General features: G+C 36.1%; 2 protein-coding genes across 5 annotated transcripts in view; one reads left to right on the plus strand and one right to left on the minus strand.

Annotated features, from left to right (window-relative positions):
• The window catches only part of SLC35A5 (solute carrier family 35 member A5), an 86434-nt gene that overhangs the window by 17476 nt on the left and 46733 nt on the right, over positions 1-22225 (plus strand). Inside the window, exons 9-10 of one of the 2 annotated variants that reach the window (XR_005554751.1) lie at positions 15973-16113; positions 17392-17458. The gene's annotated coding sequence lies outside the window, so the exon portion shown is untranslated. Of the gene's footprint in view, positions 1-8366; positions 11496-15972; positions 16114-17391; positions 17459-22225 lie in introns of those variants that run through there. The other variant, XR_005554752.1, reaches the window with a different exon arrangement.
• Positions 796-21456, minus strand: CCDC80 (coiled-coil domain containing 80). Of its 3 annotated transcripts, XM_039327353.1 has the most exons (10): positions 21227-21456; positions 20666-20739; positions 18322-20176; positions 11608-11764; positions 7710-7846; positions 5689-5837; positions 4073-4176; positions 2819-2899; positions 2025-2051; positions 796-1382 (listed from the first exon to the last, which is right to left on the minus strand). In XM_039327353.1, the coding sequence occupies exons 3-10, from the start codon at positions 20167-20169 to the stop codon at positions 1030-1032; spliced, it is 2856 nt and encodes a 951-aa protein (XP_039183287.1). In that variant the 5' UTR covers positions 20170-20176; positions 20666-20739; positions 21227-21456; the 3' UTR covers positions 796-1029. The 3 variants fall into 3 exon arrangements, with proteins under 3 accessions (XP_039183287.1, XP_039183286.1, XP_039183288.1); XM_039327352.1 differs by lacking the exon at positions 21227-21456 and having other exon boundaries at positions 20666-21082; XM_039327354.1 differs by lacking the exons at positions 2025-2051; positions 21227-21456 and having other exon boundaries at positions 20666-21082.

Here is a 22225-nt window from a genome sequence, read left to right on the forward strand (position 1 = left end):
TTTATTATTTTTACAAATAACTCAAGGCGGCAAACATATCTAACACAACTTCCTCCTCCTATTTTCCATACAAGAACAACCCCATGAGATGGGTTGGGCTGAGTGACTGGACCAAAAATGTTAGATAAAATAAAGAGGGGTTATTGCATTAAGGTTCTGCCCTGTGGCTTTGCGTAATATATTGCTGGCTAAAAAGCTGAAATAGTTTGATCCTGATGGGCTCAGGGTTGAACTCAAGCCTTCCATCCTTCTGAGGTTGATAAAATGAGGACCCAGATTTTGGGGGGCAATATGCTGTTTTTGTAAAGCGCTTAGAGAGTGCTGGAAAAGCACTATAAAGCGGTATATAAGTCTTAAGTGCTGCTGCTATTGCTAAAGCTGAAATCTTTGTTCTCTTGTATTTTCACTCAGAATCAGACTATTCTTAAATTGTTAGTTCTAGAAACTCTTCAGATTGGTAATTGACAGAATCATATAGAGATTGCATATTATGAACAAAGTTATTTTAGTCAAAGCATTTTTAAAACGCCTCTAGAAATCATTTTCTGTAACAACTGTCATAAACCCTCCTAAAAAACTGCAGTGTGAAGATTGTATTCTGCAACACAATTCACTATTCTTCCTCTTCAATAAAGCTTCACAGCTTTCAAATATATATTTCCTGGGGGAGTGGGGATGCAGTTCGACAAAAACTGAAGTCCATTGTATATGTTATATCCTATCCGCCATACAATAATCATCATTAGGAAAGAGTTTCTTATTCTATATACACACAACACAAGGAAATACCTCAAGTTAGAAGAGCTCTAAAATATAAAGGAGTCTTTATTTCATAAGGCATCAGTGAAATTAATTTCACCACTTTCAGTTCATGAAAATGCGTGTTACAGAGAAGGCCAAATTTTATTCACTCCCTTGACTGAACACTAAGGCAATAGAAAATGTTCACGCAATCATAAAGCAATTTCCGCATGTGGCCTTTTGTGACTTGAATGACTAGTAGAATGCAAGCAGTCGAAGGCTAAATTGCTACTTTCTGTAGGGGTATCCATGGTGGTAACTTCCATGATGATGATAATCATCTTGGTAACCTTCCTGATAACCTTGATGATAACCATGATAGCCATACTCAGCATATTCATCTTCTGGGCATCGCATGCCAAGTGACTGCTGAATGGCCATCTCCTGTCGTCGAAGTTGCATAGAGTCAATTAAATCATATACAATCACCATGGACCACATTGGGGAAGGATACCAAGATTTGACATTCCCATCTTTGCCAACCAAAAGCATGGAAAAATATTCAGGACTGATCTGGAAATAATTGCGAATGTCTTTCACCAAATGAATGGGGACATCTTCTCTATCCACACTGGAGCTCCCTAAAAAAGATCAGAATTAGGGGGAAATGTTAACATTTTCAGATCAGCAGATAAGTTGGTCTTGAAAGCATAGCATTTTTAATTGAATATATTTTTACTATTTAAGATAACTGCTATTGCTGAAATTGACTTGGAATTAAATTAGTTGTAGTAGAAATGCTTTTTGATGCTAGAAAGAATCTTTGATTATCATATCATCTAAGAGAAAAATCCCTCCTTTTTTGTGTTTTGAAACTCCATTAAGACATTTTTCCAGTAGCAAGTCCAGTGCAATGGGAGAAATTTCTCTTTAGTGTGTCTAATTCCTACAGAATCCCTATTGATAAGTAAATTTAGTATAAAACAATAATGCCATAGGTTTTTTAAATGCAAATTTTCCTAATACTATATATTTTTCTTACTAATATCCTTTGTAATTTAAAAGGTTTGAGAACTTATTCCTGGATGCACAAATACATACTCTCTGAAGAACAAAATTAGCAAACTACAGATTCAAATGATTTCAACAGGGTTTTCCCAGCAATCTTGTGGGCAGTTAAATGCCCAGTGTAGCTCTGGCAATAGGAAGTGACCTAAGCAGTCGATATGATTGTTTCAGTAGCATCTCTCTGTTGAATAAACTTAAATTTAAAGCATATTTACCAAAATGCTGAACATCAGAAAAGATGCCTAGAGCAATGGTAGAGAAAGATGAAAAGTTAATTCTGATTGTTATGACCACCCTGCACAGCATGTTACTCAGATTCATTTAACTCTTTATTTTCATAGGCAGAGCATGACGTTATGACTGGAACAGCATCTTGTTGTCTTCTGGCCTGTATACTCAGAGAATATAATACTCTCTGGGTTGTCCTCTTGTGGGCAGGAGCCATATCCCTTTGGGAAATGGAGCATAACATATGGATCTGCAAGATTGTCTGTGGTTCTCATGTAGAAGTGGTGATGCTGACAGTATTTAAAGAGCATGTGGTATAGGACTATGAAAAGTTCCAGAGTTCACAATAATAGCTATAGTAATAAGACATGATAGAAGTTGATTTGATGCGTATGGAAGAAATTAAATCTGCTTTCCAAAATGTGTTTAGTGAAGTACTACCTGCTGTTTTGATTTGGAAACAAACAAAAATCCAACAAAATCTAATGAAAACTATATAAAACAATAATACATGTATCTACAAAAAGTAATAGAAAAAAACCGTAAAACAGCAATAACACTGGCCTCCAATTGGGGCTCCAGCACATCACATGTCAAAGAGTTAGAGAAGGATGACACTACTATGTACTTATATGAGGTTACTAATAACATTGTACTGCCTAGTCTCAAGAATAATTCACTATTTCTAAATATAAACAAAATAAATAATGGTTCAGTATAAAGAATAATATGTTTGTGTTTGGAAATTTAGGACGGTCAAAATCTGAAAAGGATTTCTTACCATTGATTGGATATAGTTCTAGGACTCCACCAATCTCCTCTCCCAGGCCTAATAACTTAAGGATAATTATATGCCGCAGACCTATAGAAGAAAGGTATCAATTACTGAATAACATCTTGATGGCAATAATTTTGATAAAGCAAAATATACAACAATTATAGAATTGAGGGGGTCCTTGGTGCTCTCTGAGCTTGCTTGTTTTCTTACAGACATTTCATTACCCTAACTAGGTAACATAATGTTAGTAAGGAGTGCTGTTTGCTGTCAGTTTAAATTCTATTTAATTATAGAATTAAATGCAACATTTTGCAAAATATTTTTACTTCAGTTATATAATCATAATTTTTATACTTCCCATGTGTGTAGCCCACTGAATATATCTAGAATTACTTCAGGCAGTTCCCCAATCATGGAATCTAATAGAGCTAGATACCGCAAGTACAATTCACATTGATATGTTATTTTTTTTTTTGAAACTCTGTATCAGGATTGCTCAAATCACTATCAAAAAATACAAAGGGAAGCTAGTCCATTGTACTATTTTAGTAGTTTACAAGAATACCATAATTTGACTAAACCTTGGTGAGAAAGGATAGTAGGAAAATCTATATTCATGATCAGTCATTTTTTTTCTCTTCATAATTCAGACACTAAGATTAATTTTGGAGATGTTTGTTTTGTAAGAATCTAATATTAAACATTTACAGTGCAATCCTATAGATGCCTATTCAATAATCAATTCTTTTATGTTCCAGGACAGGATTGCCGTTTAAGAAACCATCATTTGATCATGATTGTTCACTAAGACCTAAGAAAAAGGAGGCTTGTAATTTATCAATTGCCTTATTTCAAAAAAGGAAGAAAATATGAAATTGACCACATGGCCTTTTGACTGATTGCACTATGATCCCTCCATTTGGAAGATTCTTAAAATGATTCAGAAGTTTAAGAAACCTCACTGTAATGGAATTATTTTTAACAGGTATAGATGTAAAGCCACAAAAAAAGAAAGAAAGGAGGCAATTATTATCCCACCTTTATTTATTTTTATTAATAGTCCTTCCTACTAATATTTTCCCCACAGTAACAACCCTTTAAGATGAGTTGGGCTGAGAAATAATGATTGGCTCAAAGTCACCCATCCGGCTTTCACGTCTAAGGCAGGACTAGAACTCACAGTCTCCTGGTTTCTAGCCCGGTGCCTTAACTACTAGATCAAATTGGTTCTTATTATTTACCAAAATTATTACTTACCAAAATTGCATGCTTGCCCATTCAGGGCTGCAAGCTGCTGCGAATAGGCCCAGTCTTCTTCATTGGGAGTGGATATTACCAACAGTCTCCTTCTCCAACGGAATCTGGAATGAAAAAGAGGACATATTAAAAAAAAATCCCGACGTTACTGAGTAGAATTCATCAGTTAGTCATTACAACTTTCTGTGTAGCTTCTGCCTATGTATGACAGACATTGTAAAGCAATCAATAGCGCTCCAGATATTAATTCAACATCTGTAGCCTTAGCCACAATGGTCAATGTTGAGGGAGACTGGAGGTTATTCAGCAACAGCTGGAAACTACAGTCTCAAAAGTCCTTTTTTTTTTTTTCAAAAGGCAACTGGACTGTTTCTTCCTTGAAGAAAAAGATGTTTCTCTTCTCATCCAAGAAGCCTCATCACCCCACCCGATGATGTGGGGTGACGAACTGATGAAGCTTCTTAGATAAGAAGCTAAATGTTTTCTTCTTTGTCCTCAAGGAAAAAACAAGTCCAGTTACCTTTTGAAGAAACAAAACACCTTTGAGACCTGGATGGCTGAGAATCTCACCAGACATCTGGAAACTATAGTTTATCCACTCCTATCTAGTACAGGATGAAGCAGAGTCTATTTAAGGGAAGGGAAAATAATCTACACTTTTGGTTCAGCTGGCCTTGATATGTTGTTAAGAAACTCTCCTATTTGTTGCAGCTCTGTTTTATTAATTTATAGCCAGACTCTTCATTCCCCTGGAAAAAACTAAAAGACTACATGAAAATTGGCAGGAACTGGACGATTATGGATAAAAAGGTAGTTTGGAAATATGAGCAAAGTCTTATTTATCAAAAGTCCAAAACACTTTCTTCAGTTAATTAGTTCTGCTGGGAATACAGTTGTACTTGTTCTCAGATACCTGGGTTGATAGCTATAGTCACTGGCTGGCATCAAAAAGGCTAGCAAGATTGGACAATTGAAGCCCTGCTGCTGTTTATGTACAAGCAATGCACATAAGACATATTAAAAAGATGACAAGATTTTTAATCAGCTGTTTGTACCCAACAATTTGAAATCAGTGATCATTGCTACAAATCCCCGTTGAAGCACCCCAAAATTTACTCCTTAGGTTCATCCTCCTGATATTTTATTCTGCATTGCTCAGTTTTTGTAGGACTTTCGTAATTCTTCTAACAAACAAAATACATCATACAAGCTTGAAGTCTGTCCAGTCTTGTTCTATACCTTATGTCAACACATTTAGGGTGAAGACTTTTATTTCCAAAAATCTGACTCATTCTGGAAAGTGAGAAGATCCCTGAGGATGCGCTCCAGCATGAGTCCAAAACCTTGGAAGAATAAATCTTTGGTCCAGGTGACTGACTCAGATTGGATCCTGCAACATTATCCTATATTCGCTTTCATTCACAAAATGACTCACTGGGGCTGGAAGGAAATAAGCTTAAGTAATGTTCTTATTAGGTATTTATTTCTGAATATATAGGCTTTTTTTAAAAAAAAAAAACTCAAACTCATCAGCTGATGGCAATTGCATTCTAACATCTTCCTCATTTTATATTATTAAAAGAAAATAAGATCTGTGAGGTAGCTTTAGGAAATACCTGGACAAAAAGTTTTCCAGAGATTGTTTCTTATTTTCTTTGCAAACAATGCCTTCCCGTTTCTGCTTTTCCATTTCTTTGATACGCGACTGGAAAGTATCTATCAGATCAAACACAGACTTCATGGCAATAGGCACTTCATAGTATTGCTATAAAACAAAGAATTAAGAAGAGCTTTAATTGAAAACAAATCTCTTGGCATCTCCCAACTCACATGACTTATGGATACAAGCAGTTTAATATTATCATGATCCAAAAGCTGATATAGTAATAAATTTGGCTGTTCCTAAACTGGTCAGATGTAGTTTAATTGGAAGCTTTTTGCATGCCATCTTGAATTCCATCAGGAAAGAAAGGTATATACCCATACCTATATTTGTTTTGCTAAAGGCGACATAGTGAAAACTTCAATGACATCGTAAGGTCTTTAGAATTGTATGTCCTGGACTTCTCCCAAGGGATTGCAGGGCTCCGCACCCCGGGCCAGTTTTGCCCTGCCTGGGGACAAATAAATGGGTCAAAAGTCAGCCCGGAGAGGTGACGAAGGAAGGCTCCCCTATTGATCATGGAAAGACAGAGGTCAATCCGTTTGATCTGGGGGAAGCCCTTCAACTCGACAGGAGAAAGGCTAGCTGCATTCCAGTAACTAGCCCAAGCTACCGGCATCTGAAGTCCAAAAGCACCAACTAAGAACAACTGTGAATATCTGAATAGCTGAGAATATCAATCTTCTCTATTTGGAAACTGATTTCCTGGAAAAGATCCCCAAGAAGCAAAAAAAATCCTCCAAAAGTGAAAAGGAAGGGGATTATAACCCCACCCTTCCATAGATGTAAGCAGCGATTTAATTTTTATGGGGGACAGAAATACATTGAAATGGATTAATGTAAAGCTATAATCTGGATAAAACTGAAAACTATGGAAATTGTTAAGATTTTCCATTTGAAAGAATATTGAAATTATAAGAAAATATTTTTTTCATTTTAAAAGTTGGAAAATAATCAGCTACTGACATCTAGTGGTGGATCAGAGTATAGAACTACAGCTGCCCTGCCTCAGAAATTGGCAAGATACTCCAAAACAGAGCACAACTTGTTCCTTTGATTCTCAGTGACTCTAGCTAAATAGAGAACAGCTAGGAATAGAGGAAAGAAAATACACTGGGCTATCTATTGTAAAATGAGAAATACAATTGTTATAAAAACTGCTGACCTTCTTGAATTATAAACGCTAAGCTTGGTATTTAACTTCAGGAATCATTTGCAGGGAAAGAAAAACTTTGACTTTCTGGCTATTGTTCCAGGGGGGAAATTACTGGATTGTTTTAAAATGGTTGAACATTTTGGACTGTTCATAAACATAAGAACTATATAAGTCTATGGTGTTTGGAACTTAAGACTGGTTGGTTTGATGAAAATGGAGGTTGTGTACACAATTAAAAGTGGTAGGAAACCACACTCAATATTCTTTTCTAAAATCCCCAGTCTGGTATATCAGACATCTGCAGGAGTAATACTTCAAGACAAGACAAATATCTTCCAGGAGGAAATGCATGCTACGTTGCAATTAATCCAAATGACAATTGTTTCAAATCATGATAAGATTAAAAATAATTTTGATGATATAAATGAGCACAGCCTTGACTTAAGCTCACAATTAAAAAACTCTCAGAAAATGATGTCAAAGAATGAACAAATAAATCAGACACTAGAACAAAAGCCAGAGGAAAGTGACTCAAAAATGGAGGCTACAGACGAAGAAAATCACAGCTTAAATTATTTTAATAATTTAATTTTATTTAATTTTAAATTATTTCTGCAACTCCACTTTCCTCTTGAAAAACAACCCACTTTTATATTCGTACCCTGAATCATATCTCTCATATGATCAACTCTCCTTTCTGCCCTTCTCATCTCTATTCTTAGTTGGTCACACTAGTCAAATATCATAGTAATTATAATAAAAACCATCCACAGGACATCTGGTCTGTTCATTAATTTTGCTAATATACTTCTTCCTACCTTGGCCTTCATATCAGAATCTGTTAACACCATAAAGAAGTCATCATAGGTCATTCCATATTCTCTTCTCAGCTCATTGATGAGATTCTGATCCACCAGGTCTTCATCCTCTATCACCTTCATTGGATTCTCATTATCTTAAAAAGGAACGAAATTGGGATGAGCAGATGTCTCTGTTCTCTTCTTCAAAGATACCTATCAGATATCACATTAATTTCCACTAATGCAAGCAATGATGGTGAACGCTTGCTACCTTCTTATCAAACATGAGAAGATTATTCCTTAGATGCTACTAATAGGCAGATGGTCTGATATAGACAAAGCAACTTATGAGTCATAGGGTAAAGAATCTATGAGCTTATCTAGGGAAAGAAAAAATTAAATATGGTGGAATCCAGACTGTCTCTGTCTCTTTACTATATATATATTAGAACTATATATTAGAACTATCTCTGTTGTGCAAATTAAGCAGATCTTCCTCTCCACAATAAAGGAGAAGGTCTGCATGTCTTTTAGCCATGTTATGCCCTCAAAAGAAAGTAGGTTTGGCTTTCTGATGATGTAACATTAAAATTAACTGAGATGTATCATCCAATGACATAATTTTCATTCTCTTTAGATATCAGTGAATCATTTTAAGTATTTTTGTATATGCAGCACAACTTAAAAACAAGAATGAGCAGTCCAAAAATCTACCCAGAAATGGAGTTTGAGAAGACCGGAGAGATCACCACATCCATGGGGAAATGTGCTAAATTCCAAGATCTGTTTAAACCACTTTCCGTATTCATGCCTTTATAAATATTAAATTAATCATGTCATGGTATGTGGTTTTGTTCATTTTTATATAGCAGTAAAATTTGTTCTCATGAAAGGGATTTCAAGAGATTATTCTAATAAAATGTTCTCATTATTCAATTACACTCATTCCTAAACAGTTTCCTAAACAGAAAATAATTCAAGTATATTATTCTCCTGTCTTTAACTCTCAAAGAAAAACACAGACATGCTACAAAATGACTGTATTTCCATGCCATAATACCAGTAGCTGTAAGCTGTGTTGTTTTTTTAACCTAAACAAATTAAAGGTTCTCATATACAAATCTTTTGTTTTTGTGTATGAAAATTTATTTACATGCCACAATTGGCCATGATCACACACTGCACTCAGTCATGATTCATACAAAATGTTAATCCACTTCTAACCAAGTTACGTGGTTTATGTAATGTATGGACTCAGCTTTTCCCTTCATTGTTTATTGAATTAGCCAGAAAAAAAGCTGGCTTCACTCTGTTGCCTTTTAAAATAATACCTTGGCAGTTACTGATGCCATTGCCTATCTTCTATAGGATACCTTAACTAGTATATTCTCACAACCCCAAGATGAGACAATAAGAACTCTTACAATCTTGTATGTATACAACAATCTGTCATATTGGCAATGGAAAAAGTACAAAGGAAAATGTCTATAATGAATCCTCTTAACCATAGCTTAGAGGTTTCAACACTTCCTTGGGATATGGACCAATTTCACAAAAGTTAAGCAAACCTTATAAAAAGATGGAGGTATAAAATAGATCCAATATAAAATCCCCTTTTTACTGAAATGAACACAAATACAGTCAACATTCAAGGCAAACTTTAGGATCATGCTAACTTGCTACAATTAGTTTAATTTCCTTTGAGAAACAAGAGATGTTTTAATTTCATAATATAGATTAAAAAGAGCTGTCTATAAAGTTAATGACCTCACACCTAGTCTGAAGTATGGCTCAATAGCATTCAATAACCAAGGACACTTAGTGTTACACATTAAAAAAGAAATAAAAGAATCCAAGCTTACCTTCCAGCCAGACAGCTATCAAGTTTAATAAAAAATAAAAGACCCTTGCAACAGTTGTTCTTTTTATTACTTTTTTTTTCCTGGAAAAGTCACTTTAATCAAAAGCTGAGGAAGGCCACTTCTAGAGTATTCATTTTTCCTGCCCAAATTCTTTGGTTCTCCTAGGAGTTCTGCCTTTGTTTTTAAAGCTATCTGTAGCCCAGAGAGAGATTGGGATATTTCTCTGTGTCCTATTTGATGGAAGGTACATCACTCTCCTGTAAAGTTCTATATTTAGCCAATGGACCATGAATGTCTGAACTTGTCTGGGTTGCCAGCTGATCTTTACAACACAAGCCCAGCATCCAGATATGTCCAGTTCTTTATTCTCTTTTATTGGACTAAAAGATAACAAAATTAGTGAAGCACAAAAGCACATGAGGACATAACTGGGAGGGACAGCCACAGGAGGGGAAACAGAAAAAAATCTTTTCCTTTCCTCTGATGGAATATCAGTGTACGCTCTTCAAATTCACAAAATGGCTTCTTTGGATCCATCCTGATATTTTTAAATTGATCAACCCATCAGAAGCAACTAACAATTTTGCAACATTACAAAGAAAGCAATGGAATATTTTTATTTTTATTATGTCTATACAGCATGAACTTTCTAAAATGTAAATGTTTGTAGCCTTAAGGTATGTAATATCAAAGATCATAATACTTTAATTGACAAGAGGAAAGATGTACAGAAGAATACATTTCATTTACTTTTACTTTAGTAAAAAAGAAAACTAACAAAAAGTAAGGCAAACCTTCCTTAGAATCACAAAGCTTGTTTAGAGACAGACTTTCTCCTGCCTTTTCAATTAATTGTCAGAAACTGTTTTACTTGACTCTATAAAATAAGAATATACTAGTCTTGGCAGTATAAGCATACACTCCCTCTTGTGTATGAACAGTCTCACAACCCAGGGAGTTTCAAGAAATCTCCCCTAGTAGAAGTCTTTGAAGAAAGACTTTCTTGCCCTAAATATTCATGCTGGTGAATGGACAGTAGAAGTTAGTGTAATTTTGAAGACAGGACAAATGGGATGATTGCCCCCTACTCCCTTTCACTGTTGTCTGGCCTTTCATACAGGTAAAAATTAAGTAAACTTCAATTACATAAAAGAATTAGATATAAAATATGTGGCTAACCACATATTTTATGAGTTAAAGGATTTTGAATCTATTTTGTGATCTAATCACACTTTTAAACTTTCAGTTGTTTTACTAGTTTGTAAGCTATTAGAAAGATACTCAATAAATCTGAATATGATGCTTAGGAAAAGAAATATCCAAAGGAAATACTAGAGCCATCTGTATACATACAAAAAGGGAATACAAATATATGTTATCTGAAAAAGGGTTTTCATATTCTTCCCAACCAGAGGTTGTTCTGTCTGTCTATGTCAACACTGCAACAATCTTGGCTGAAGAAATTTTTGCTTCATTTTCGGTGCCACAGTACTGGGAGGGGAAATGAATGGTTTTAAGGTTAGACTAAACAATAAATATGTCCCGTGGGAACCCAAGGTCATTGCTGCCTGACTTTTAGTGAGCTGAGCCTTCCATTAGAATGTCAGCCAAAATATTCTATTGGGGAACCTGGATAATTACATAGTGCTGGGGTGGGAAGTTCAATTTTGTAACATGGTAACGCTTGGGAGGGAATTCCAGACTAGTTTTCACTTCTGACTGTGCTGATACTTTGTAGCCAATAAATATGTTCTTTAAGGAAACCTCTTGCCTTGGATTTTCTGCTTTTACTGATCTCATCTATCGGAACCAAGTCAGTCAGTCAGTCAGTCAGTCAGTCAGTCTGTCTGTCTGTCTGTCTGTCTGTCTGTCTGTCTGTCTATCTATCTATCTATCTATCTATCTATCTATCTATCTACACAGCTGTCCATCTCACATTTGTGATTCTAGGTGACTTTCCACACCCACCCCATCCTTTTAAATGCATACATATATTTATATATTTCATGGTTGCTAATTTCCTTGAGCATTCTATGTAATAAAATTAAACCAACCTAGCTGGAAATGATCGATCTTCATATGACTGTTGTTCATTGTGCCAAAGATGGTGATAACTGAAATTTTTCTAGTCGCCATTTTGCAAAAGCTCTCCAAATATTCATCCCTCTGTTGCGCATACATGTTGTTGTCAGCTTTGGGTGTTGTGATCAGCTAATAAAATGACAGAGCATTAGTTTCAGGAAACCAAACAACATAAGGCCCAATAACTCATACCCCACCCACCAAGACTTTTCCTTTCCCTGTATTTTAATGGTGATGAGAAACAATATTTACTAGTTGGAATTTTAGATATAATTTGTGACAAGTCAGCTCTCATGATATGTACAGTATATTGGATTTAATGCTTTGCCAGAATCAGTTTTGGGGAGAAAACACAGCTAGGCACAGAGAGTCTAAGGCTAGCTACCAAAAAATGAATGAAAATTTATTAACTTATCTTTCCAAAACCAACATTCTAATTAATAACACAATAAAATGTTTTGATAGATTATTAGCTACATGTCTAGTATTTCCACAACATTACCATATAGAGAGAAAAATACTATGGCATTAATTAAGTAAACATCCTGATTGTGGATGATAGTGTCCTTGTAAATAGAGTTTTTATGCATTTGAATTTATTACATATTGCAAATTGCAAATGTACATGGTTAAAAAAAAAGGACAGTTTGAAATATACAGAAAAAGAGCCCTTTTGAATTTGTATAATTTGCATTTTAATAGTTAACTAAGTAAATTTGTCCTCTAGAAATTATTCCTGATTATTTTTTTCAGCTAGAGTCCAGTTGTAAAAACAAGATTGTTTGAAGGCTAGCATTGTTTGCCTGCCTGATTATTCCGATGATGAAGCAAGAAAATATGACTTGATAAAAGCCTAGAATTTCTATCACTGAAATACAAACTATATCTGTAGTTTGTATTTTTTTTACACTGATAGAAGGTGGGATCCACCCTTCTTTAAAAAGTATACAATAAATAAAATGTATTTTTTATACTATAATCCAGTTAGGGTGGAATGACTTGATTTATCCATACCTTGCTAAACAAAAGTTATGTGACTGGTTTTACAAGCTACACTACAAGATCTAAATTGCAAAAATCCAGATAGCCACTGATGGCAGCATGCAATGAAGAATGTGTTCATTTTTTACTGCCATTCTAGATTTTTCAGCCCATATCTGGGAGACCTAATTCAGGATGAATATATTGTGTGAGGCCACTCATGGGGGATTATAAACCAAGGACTTTTGTTGTACAACTGCAGAAAAATATGGATTATTTGATAAACCATAGTTAAGTTAGAGTTGCTACACAGAATCTGGGCAACCCTGAGATAGCAACTCTAAATTACATAAATCATGGAAATGTAGTGTCTGTACCTAGTCAAAGAATAATCAATTATTTCCCTTATAGTGAGTGCCTTCCTAATTCCAGTTCATTTCCACAGGGTAAATTTTTTTAAAAAAATGAAGGTAGTAAAGATCTGATCATGGAGCTCTTCTTTAAAATCAAAATTTTAAAATCAAATATAATTATTTCTGAAACATAGAAAGCATATTTTGATTTAAAATTGTCAATGAATTGCTTAAATTGGAAGGGAAGGATTGGCAATTAAAATCGCTAGATGAATTAAGGCAAGAAAATATTGTTTATTCTTGGTTTCAGTATAGGCAATTGTTAGATAGGTGGAGTTTAGACCAAAAGGTTGGTATTACTTTAGAGGATGAGAATTTGATAAAACAGATTAAAGATCAAAGTCGAGCTCATATAAAGAGAGTTTATAATGTATTAGTGGAATTGGATTCAGAGACGGAATTAGTCAAAGATTGTATGGTAAAATGGGCCCAAAATTTTCAAGAGCCAATTTTATTAGATACATGGGAGGCAATTTGGGTTGGGAATGTGAAGTTTACTCAAGCTCAAAATTTAAGAGAAAATTTTTATAAAATGTTTTATAGGTGGCATTTGGATCCCCAAAAATTGTCTCGCATGTATCCCAATTTACAGCCTAAGTGTTGGATATGTGGTTGCTTGGATGCAACCTATTATCATATTTGGTGGACGTGTAGAAACATAAAATCTTTTTGGATTAAGATTTGGTGGAACATTCAAAAGGTTTTCAAGAGAAAGATAAAGTTTTCTCCCCAAATATTTTTGTTAGGTATTATTGTAGATTGTGATGCTAAAGAAACTATTTTAATGTTGAATCTTATTACAGCTGCAAGGTTACTGGTTGGGCAATATTGAAGGAAAGGAAAGATTCTTTGCCCACTATTGAAGGAAAGATTCTTTGCCCACTATAGAAGAATGGTCTCTTAAAGTTTCTAATTTAGCAGAAATGGCCAAAATTTCTGCTTATTTGAAGGATCATTCACAAGAAAGATACATCTCGGTGTGGAGAAGATGGATAAATTATGTACAGAATAAATATGGGATTAGAAAGTATCATTTAGTTTTTGAATAACTTATAGTTTAAAGGGGGAATTGTTTATATTGTTATTTTTGTTTTTAATTTTTTTTTGAAATTTTCTTGTATTTGAGTTAAAGTATTTTATGGATTTGGTTATTGGTATAGTTGGATAAGCTTAGTTAGAATTTGTTTGCTTATTTGTAACCCTGTAATCAGCTCTGGGAAGTGAGGGAGGGTTAGGGTTAGGGTGGGGGGGGAGGGAGGGAGGGATGTTGTATTGTAATAAAATGGAAAATTTGTATAAAACTTTTCAATAATAAATAAATAAATAAATAAATTCTGGAAGTGTCCATAGACCAAAAAAGGTTGATTATCCTGATCTTTATGAGGGGAAATTACAGGTTACATTCTTTTGCATCATTCATATGATATCTGCTCTGCTCTCATTATCCCCTTTTTAGTCAATAGACTAATCAATATGATGAGTTTTGTTGTATACTTAATAAGTTTGATAGATCTGAAGTTTTCAGTTATTCTCAACAGCGTAAAACTCTATGCTGCTGTTTGCAAAGTTAGGCAAAGTTGGCCCAGATCATGGTTAATTTACAGCATACAAGTAAGTGTCCAATTCAATAGGTGCAACTGGTAAACATGCTATTGTTTCTCTCATGTGGATTAGTACGATACTGTGAATTTATATACCATTAGGATCATTTCTGTACATCTGCTGATATGCTAGGTTGTTTACTTTTTGATGAAAGTCTCTAATAAATACTTTTTAAATTCCTAAAAAAAGAAATGTCAATGGGTTAAATTTAAAATTTAGTAAAAATGCTGCCTGGCTATGAATTTCTTTTATGTTTATGTATTAAAAAAAGGCATTCAAGATTTCATACTGTAATTCCACACCACAGAGTAGCAAACAAATGTAACTTGTCCAGGGTAGAATAAACGAGCCTGAAGCAAAACCACAGACACAAACAGGAGAGAGGAAAGCAAGGCCAGAATTTGCAAATGACCCCACATGTTATCTACAAACATCATTAGTATGTCCATAAGCTTGTAGTCTGGGAAATGAGTAATTCCAAGATCCTCTTTTCTGTTCTCCTCATAGAAGAGCAAACGTGGACTGGTTGGTCATGCCTTGGACCCATTTTGCAAAAAGCACCTCCCCACTTCTCTGCCAACATGAGTGTCTTCACAAGCCATCCCTAGAAATCAGAATACTCTTCACTCAAATAACTTAGCTCCACCCTAGAGAAATTCATCTGGATATCCTTAACACATTAAATAGTTAACAGACACACACAAGCAGACAAAACGCATGTACACATATATACTTTAATAAAATTACTCCCTTAGGTTTTCATCATGTATCTCCCAACTAATGTTTTTCTTTGGGTGGCAAGGAAACTAGTCAGGCTTCAGAATAAGGGAGTTGGCTGCAACTATCACCATTTTTATTTTGTAAGGATTCCTCCAGGTTCATGTAGGATAATACTGCATCTACATTCCAATTTTATTTATTTTTTAAAATTAACAATAAAGAGATATAAGGAATCCAGCAAGTTTAGTGCTAATAAAATAAAATATGGGAACAAATTAATTGCCTAAAGAAAATCTATTCCATAGATTTCTAATATTATTAAACATAACAAAATAAAATTTGTGTTTCACTTATCATGCATAATCATGTTTTGTTTTGCATTTATAATAACCATTACTTGCATAAATAATAACCAAGTATGAATTCTCACAATATGCCATGAAATTAAATGTTATTTGTTAAGGAAAACATCTGAGGAGGTTGCCATGTTGTCATCAATATGATGAATAAAATATCAACTAGAAATGTTGGAAGTTGAAATATATATAAATATATTTAGCATGAACTGTAAAACAATAAACATACATCCTTTTTTCAACTGTTGTTAATTCATTTCCTCAGATTACTGGGACACAGATTCTACCATCTCTGTTTCTTGTTTTCTGACAATTTGTGCAAATTACTGAGAAAAGATTTAATGATTTGCTCCACAAGACTTATAATTACATTTTTAGAAACATGCCATGCTAATGACAAACTAAGGTAAGGATAGAAAACTTTATCTTTCAAAATTGTATCAATCACTCTTATCAAGTATATTAATTTTGAAGAATGATGAGACACATATTGTCCTCCTCCATCATAAGGTGCCATGGTAGGCAATATTTTGGGTCCCAGTGAGCCTTATGATTCTTTTCCTAAGTCACCCGTGCACAGGGAGAAGTCCTTTTTCTATTTTCATATCTCATAGCCAAGCTGACTCATGTGATTGAAAAAGGAACAAATGGTTAATTTGTCTGACATTTAGGAACATGAAATAATCTGTTTCTGAAGTTATAGAATGTGAATAGTCCACTGTCCTTAAACTAATGTTTACATTTTAAAAATCTCTATGACAGAAGGGGATTATTAAAAATATAAGAAGTAATCATATTAATTGTACTTTATTAATTCTGGGACCTACCCACTTTTAAATGCAGCCTGTAATTCATCACTCTAAATCCTGTTCTTATGGTACTTGCAGTTTACATTGGCACCCCTTGGCAATCTGTGTTCCCTCTTAATCAGAGGATGCTAATGTTTCATATGCTAACATCTTATCCTCAGTCCAGAAGTGTTTAAATGTTCTTACACTGATTCTTTTTGTTATGGAAATAACTGGTGTTCAACAACTGGCAAAGGAACTCAAGCAACCTCTTGGAAGATGTGGCTAGACTTTTTACCCTCAGCTCCCTGACTACAAGATATATCAGCCACACCACTGACTAGGCAGTTTGAAAATATCGCCTCCCAGTCAGGGAGCACAAAGCCTTTGGTTAGCAAGGTACTATAAACCCAGGATGCCCCAAATTTGCAATGGCCCTTATTTTGCTGACTGACAGCAAAGTGGCAAAGTAAGCTAACAGTGCACGTGACCTGAAAATTTTACACCTGAAAATATTGCCCTAGAGGTTGTCAGGAAGAAAAAAAATGTGAAAGGGGGAATGGCATAATTCTTTTATAAAATGTCAGATGAAGACAGAAGGGTCCCCAACCATTCTGAGTCTAGTCTCACCCATAATTGGTAAGTGTAGGTTCCTAGGCAATTATTCCAGCAGGTATGCAGCCCAGGTGTAAAACTGAATATGGAAAGCTTTCTTAGATATGGCAATGTAAGACATCTCTTGGAAAAAAAAGCAGAAGATAGTAACAGCTGTTTCTGTGAATTCAGCACATTAAAAAAGCCCTAAACATTCGGGGATATGTGCAATATTTCATGTGTGGACCTTCACTTGTGTAACTTGATTTTGTGACATTTTTCTCTTTCTGCCCATATCTCAGGTCTATTTTGAAAGGTCCTTCCTCTTCAGCAGTAAATTTGGCACTAGAATACAGTGAAGAGAAATTGGTAAGTAGCCCCAGTTCAACTAACTAAAAGACTTGATTAATTCATTACTATATACTTCAACAACATAGACAGTAAAGACTGATCTATAAAAACAGGCTTTTCCCACAGAAATTTTAAAAAATCCTAAGAGCTGTTCTATCAACACACAATTTTTTGCCTTAGTGGTGCAGCTGGATGCAGCTGGATGAGTGCAGAGGTAGACTTTGCACCAGGTAAGGGCCCACAGTTGAGCAGAGGCCCTATCTTGTCTTTCTCATGCTCTTTACCTTAGCAACTCTCTGCAGAAATGAGTGTCTTTGTTCTGAGGTGACCAAAAATTCTTTAAAAAGTTATATGCTGGTGAAAGGAAGGCTCCCAATACTTGTAAAAGGAATGAAAATGGACAGAAGGTAGGGAATATATGCAAATATGAGTGGGAAGAATGCAGGTGGAAGCTGAAAGGACAGTGTGCATGTATAACACTCCCAAGGCCTCTTCCATTCTGGCAGCCCCTTTGGTTTACAAGAATAACATTGGCTTTCTCAGAAGGCAATTCAAGTAGAGGAATGCAGTCCTTCAGATATTGCTGGACTTCAATTTCAACAATCTCAGCCAACATGATCATAGATGAGGGATGATAGAATTTGAATAACAGAGTATCTAGAAAACTATAGGTTCATCATGCTTGATTAAGAGAAAAGCTAATATTATGGTATCATCAAAATGAAGATGTCAAAATATTGGCTGCCATCGAAAACTTTCAGAAGCCAAACAAATGCAATAGATGCTTGTTTAGAAAGAAAAGTCTATATTTATAGGGTCTCATTAAGAGACTTAATTATGAATAGATGTGAGTGATGTATGTTCAGGGATAATCTACTTACCAAAAGTCGTCTTTTGCCTTCAAAGAAGTTCAGAAGGTTTGTCACAGATTTCTGTGTGAAAGACTTAGCATGAGGTTTCAGGCTTCCTTCATTCTCTATTTTGCTCCCTTTCTTGTTTTTCTTGTTGCGCTCTTTCTCTTGCTTGCTTTTCCTTTCAGCTCTGTCCTTCTTGGCCTGCCTCTCAATTTTCTTGTCATATCTTTCTTTCTTCTTTTCAGATTTTTTTGAAGGGATGTGTTTCTTTGACTCTTTGGCTTTCTTGGGTGGAATATTTCCTATGGGGATGCTTTCCTCCAAATGAGGAATGGTAGGCTGCCCTAAGTCATATTTATCTTCATATTCATTGCTCAGTATCTTATCCTGGGCTTTCTGTTTGGACTGCTTGCTTTTAGGAGGCTTCTGCTGGCCAGCTGTGATGCCAGGGTCCCGACTCTCCTTCTTGTCTGTCCGATTGTCTTTGAATCTGCCAGCATTTGTCTTGGTGTATTGATCTGAGGTGGCCCTTGGGATTTCTGTGTAAGTGTCATAATGACTGGCTTTCCTGGGTCTTTTAGTAGCTGTTGGTTGTCTTTGACCTGGATGCTTTCCTCTGCGGTTTTCTTTCCACATGGAAAGAGATGTCTCTGTCTCAGGAGCGATACTTGTCTTGGGCTCTGTAGGAAGTTGGGTGAGTGACTTTGTGGTCCATATTCTCTGTGTAGTTGGAGTAGTTGTGATGGTGGTTGTGGGTCTGCTTGGTATTGTCGTTATTCTGGCAATTGGCTGGAGAGTTGTGGTTGTTGGAGGGAAGGTAGTGGCTCTAGATATAGTGGGCGAAAGAGATGGCACTGTGGCCACTGCCACTTTCTTCACAGTTTTCACTCTGGTTGGTTGCATTTTACCTTTTCTTGTTTCTTCCTTTCTCGGGAATGACTGCACACGACCACCACTGGGAGCTGCTCTTGTGCTGCTGCTCCCATTGATCCCTTCCTTGATGATCTGGCCCTCTCCTCCAGCTGCTTTACATTTCTGAATGAAGCCTTTTTGCCTTGCCTTCTCAATCTTCCTGATGGGACTCTGGTCAATAACTTCATATATAGCTTCCAACCTTACTGGGTAAGGGTACCGTTCCTCAACTTGTAATGTCTTCTTTAACAACACCATTCCAAATTTCCCGTTCTCTAGTTTCAAAAAGCTCATGAGTTTGGGAATGAGGCTTGGATCTAGAGGCTGCTCTAGGATTTTCCCTTCAGGGGATATCTTCCTAACTTTACTACCTTCTTCACCTTCCCCATGGAACAGTATAATCTGCTGGACATGCCTTTCCGCTAGCTCACAATAGACATTGTCCTTCAGCAGACTCATCATGAGCCGGTAATAACCATCTGAGGCATGAGGAACAGAGATGATCCAGGCTCTATTCTTGCCTGCAAAGCTAGCCAAGATATTGGGAGAACTGGACCCTAATGGAAAACGCACAACACGTGATTGGACTGCAGTGGATGTTCCTTCATCTTTAATCATTTCCAACTTAGGTCTTTTCATCTGCCGTATTTTTATCTTGCCAGTCCTTATCTGAACCTGAGATTTATTTTTTGAGGAAGACGTTGCTAGGTTTTTAGGTTCCAAAGAATCCCTTTTAACAAGGGGACGTTGCCAATACCTCCCAGAAAGATTTACACGTCTCTGAGGCATCTTGCCCAACCTGGGCTGGGTTGAAATAGATCTCCTGAAATTGCTCCTGTAAGCCACAGGTTCTTTTCTGATTCCAAGACTCCCTCTCTCAGCTTGCCTCATTGGCTTATGTGAGCCACACACTAGCCATGTTGCCCATAACACAGTTAAGCTCACAACTGGTGTCCAGTTCATTGTGACCCTAAAAAAGAAAATGGGAGGAAAAACAATTATTAGTGGGCTCTCAGAAAAGACCAAAGGTATACAACATTCTTAGAGTGAGTCGTCAGCAACAGAAATCTTGCTGATCCTCCCCAAACACATTTTTAAAAATCGCTTTGCACATTTCTACTGTTTTTTGTGTGTGTGTCAGTCTTCTCTTTAAAAGTGAGAGTATATGTGTCAGTAACAACCCCTTCAGTGAAGAACAAAACTAACCACATTCTATTAGAAGAGACTGTTGAGATTCTGAAGATGAACCTATAGATTGAAAGTAGACGAGCTCTCTTGTCCCTGGGAATGGGTGGGGGACATTCTTTAACAATAATGGCAGTTATCAATGCCTGGGAGTGCTTGATACAGAAAAGTCAAAAAGATTTGTACAATCTACACGCTATTAATACAGCCTGCCTGTCTGTCTCCCTAGACACGTACAGGATGTCAAGGGTCTCAGAACAGCAATGAAACTTACTCTTGCAGCAAGTTACTCTTCTCCAAGATTCTTTCAGATCCTCTCTTTCAGACCGCGGGGGTTGCCATGTAGCTCTGCTGGGAGCAAAACAGATTCCCCCCCGAAAGGCTTGTTAGTGTTCAGGGAAGCGGATGCAGGCAAACAGACGCTGCCGCCCGGAGCTTTCCTCTCTCCATCTAGCCACTGCTCTGCCTCTTTTCGGGAGCAGCCCCAGAGGGGCGCTTTTCACAGAATTCGCTGCTGCTCCGCTCTTTCTCTCTCTTCCACACTTTCACGGCCCCCTCCACAACAGTTCCGCTCTCTGGCCTGCAGCGGGGCGCCTTTGTCTCGCCAGAACCGAAGCACCAGGGCTAATACATTTACCAGGCAAAAGGGTTTAAACGCTCACCAAGCGAGCGAAGAAAATAACGCGCTTCTCTTTACCTTCCTAATCTTCATTCCCAAGGCTGTCTGCCTCCCTCCCTCCCTTTCTCCCCTCCTCCCCCTTTTGGAGTTCCTCCCAGAAATACTAGAAGAGAGAGAGAGAGAGTCAGTCTCTTGAACTGATAGAAAACTCATTACCTTCTTTCCCGGTTGTCTTCACTTTTGACGGAGAAACGAGGAAGTTTGTTATGGGCCTGTTATATTACTTAGGTCTTAGGACAACTATAACGGCTCCTTCAGCGACCTCTTTCCAAAAGTCCTTCTCCTTCTTAAAGCTTCCACGTTTTCAAATCGATCCTCTGTTTTTAAAGACTCGAGTAAAGGTGAGGACCAGACTTGCTGAGACTTAGTGCAGCCTATGGAAATCATCTAGACGAACTCCTCACAACCAAATTTGAACCTATTGAGTTGAGGAGTAACAGTGGACTGTTTCATTGATTTCTAACAGCAGCCTTGTGGTCAATTCTTTTATAAAAATGCAAGTATTATATTTGATTATAATGTTCTTCAAAGTAACAATATACTAACAGCAAGATGTTTCTGATGTTTTAGCCAGTGTTTGGACAGTCCATATTCTTAATTTAGTTCAATCAATCATTTTAATTTATGGCCCAAAGGCCGAAAAGCAAGTTATAAACATAATCTAAATTTGACATTGGATAAAATAGTTTAATAAATAAAAAATATTTAATATATATTTTACAATAGTCTTAAAATCCTAGCTCATAGTAGATTAAAAGTCTACTAAAAAGTTTTCTGTCCTCCCAATGTTAATACCACAACAGCCTGTTAAGTAGTTTAGACCCAAAGTTACTTAATCAACTTCACAACAGAAACTGAAGGAGATTCTTAGACACTCACTAGTTATCTTAAAACCTACATGCTTGTAATGGAATTATTGATCCACCATAAAGCATATTCCTTCCACATAACCGCCCCTTTTTTAAAAAAGGAATCGAAATTTAATAGATATACATAATCCAAGACACACACACACAAAATGTATATATATGTATGAACTTTGTCAAAGATTATGCTGCAAACAAGCAACATCTTTTTTAATAAGAATAACAGTTTGCAATTTGTTATTCTTTTTTAAACAATCATAGAGGAAGATTCTACGCTAGCATGTTAATA

This window comes from Crotalus tigris, unplaced genomic scaffold (assembly GCF_016545835.1).
Source record: "Crotalus tigris isolate CLP2741 ecotype Arizona unplaced genomic scaffold, ASM1654583v1 scf7180000024359.8030256, whole genome shotgun sequence".
Classification (NCBI taxonomy): Eukaryota; Metazoa; Chordata; class Lepidosauria; order Squamata; family Viperidae; genus Crotalus; species Crotalus tigris.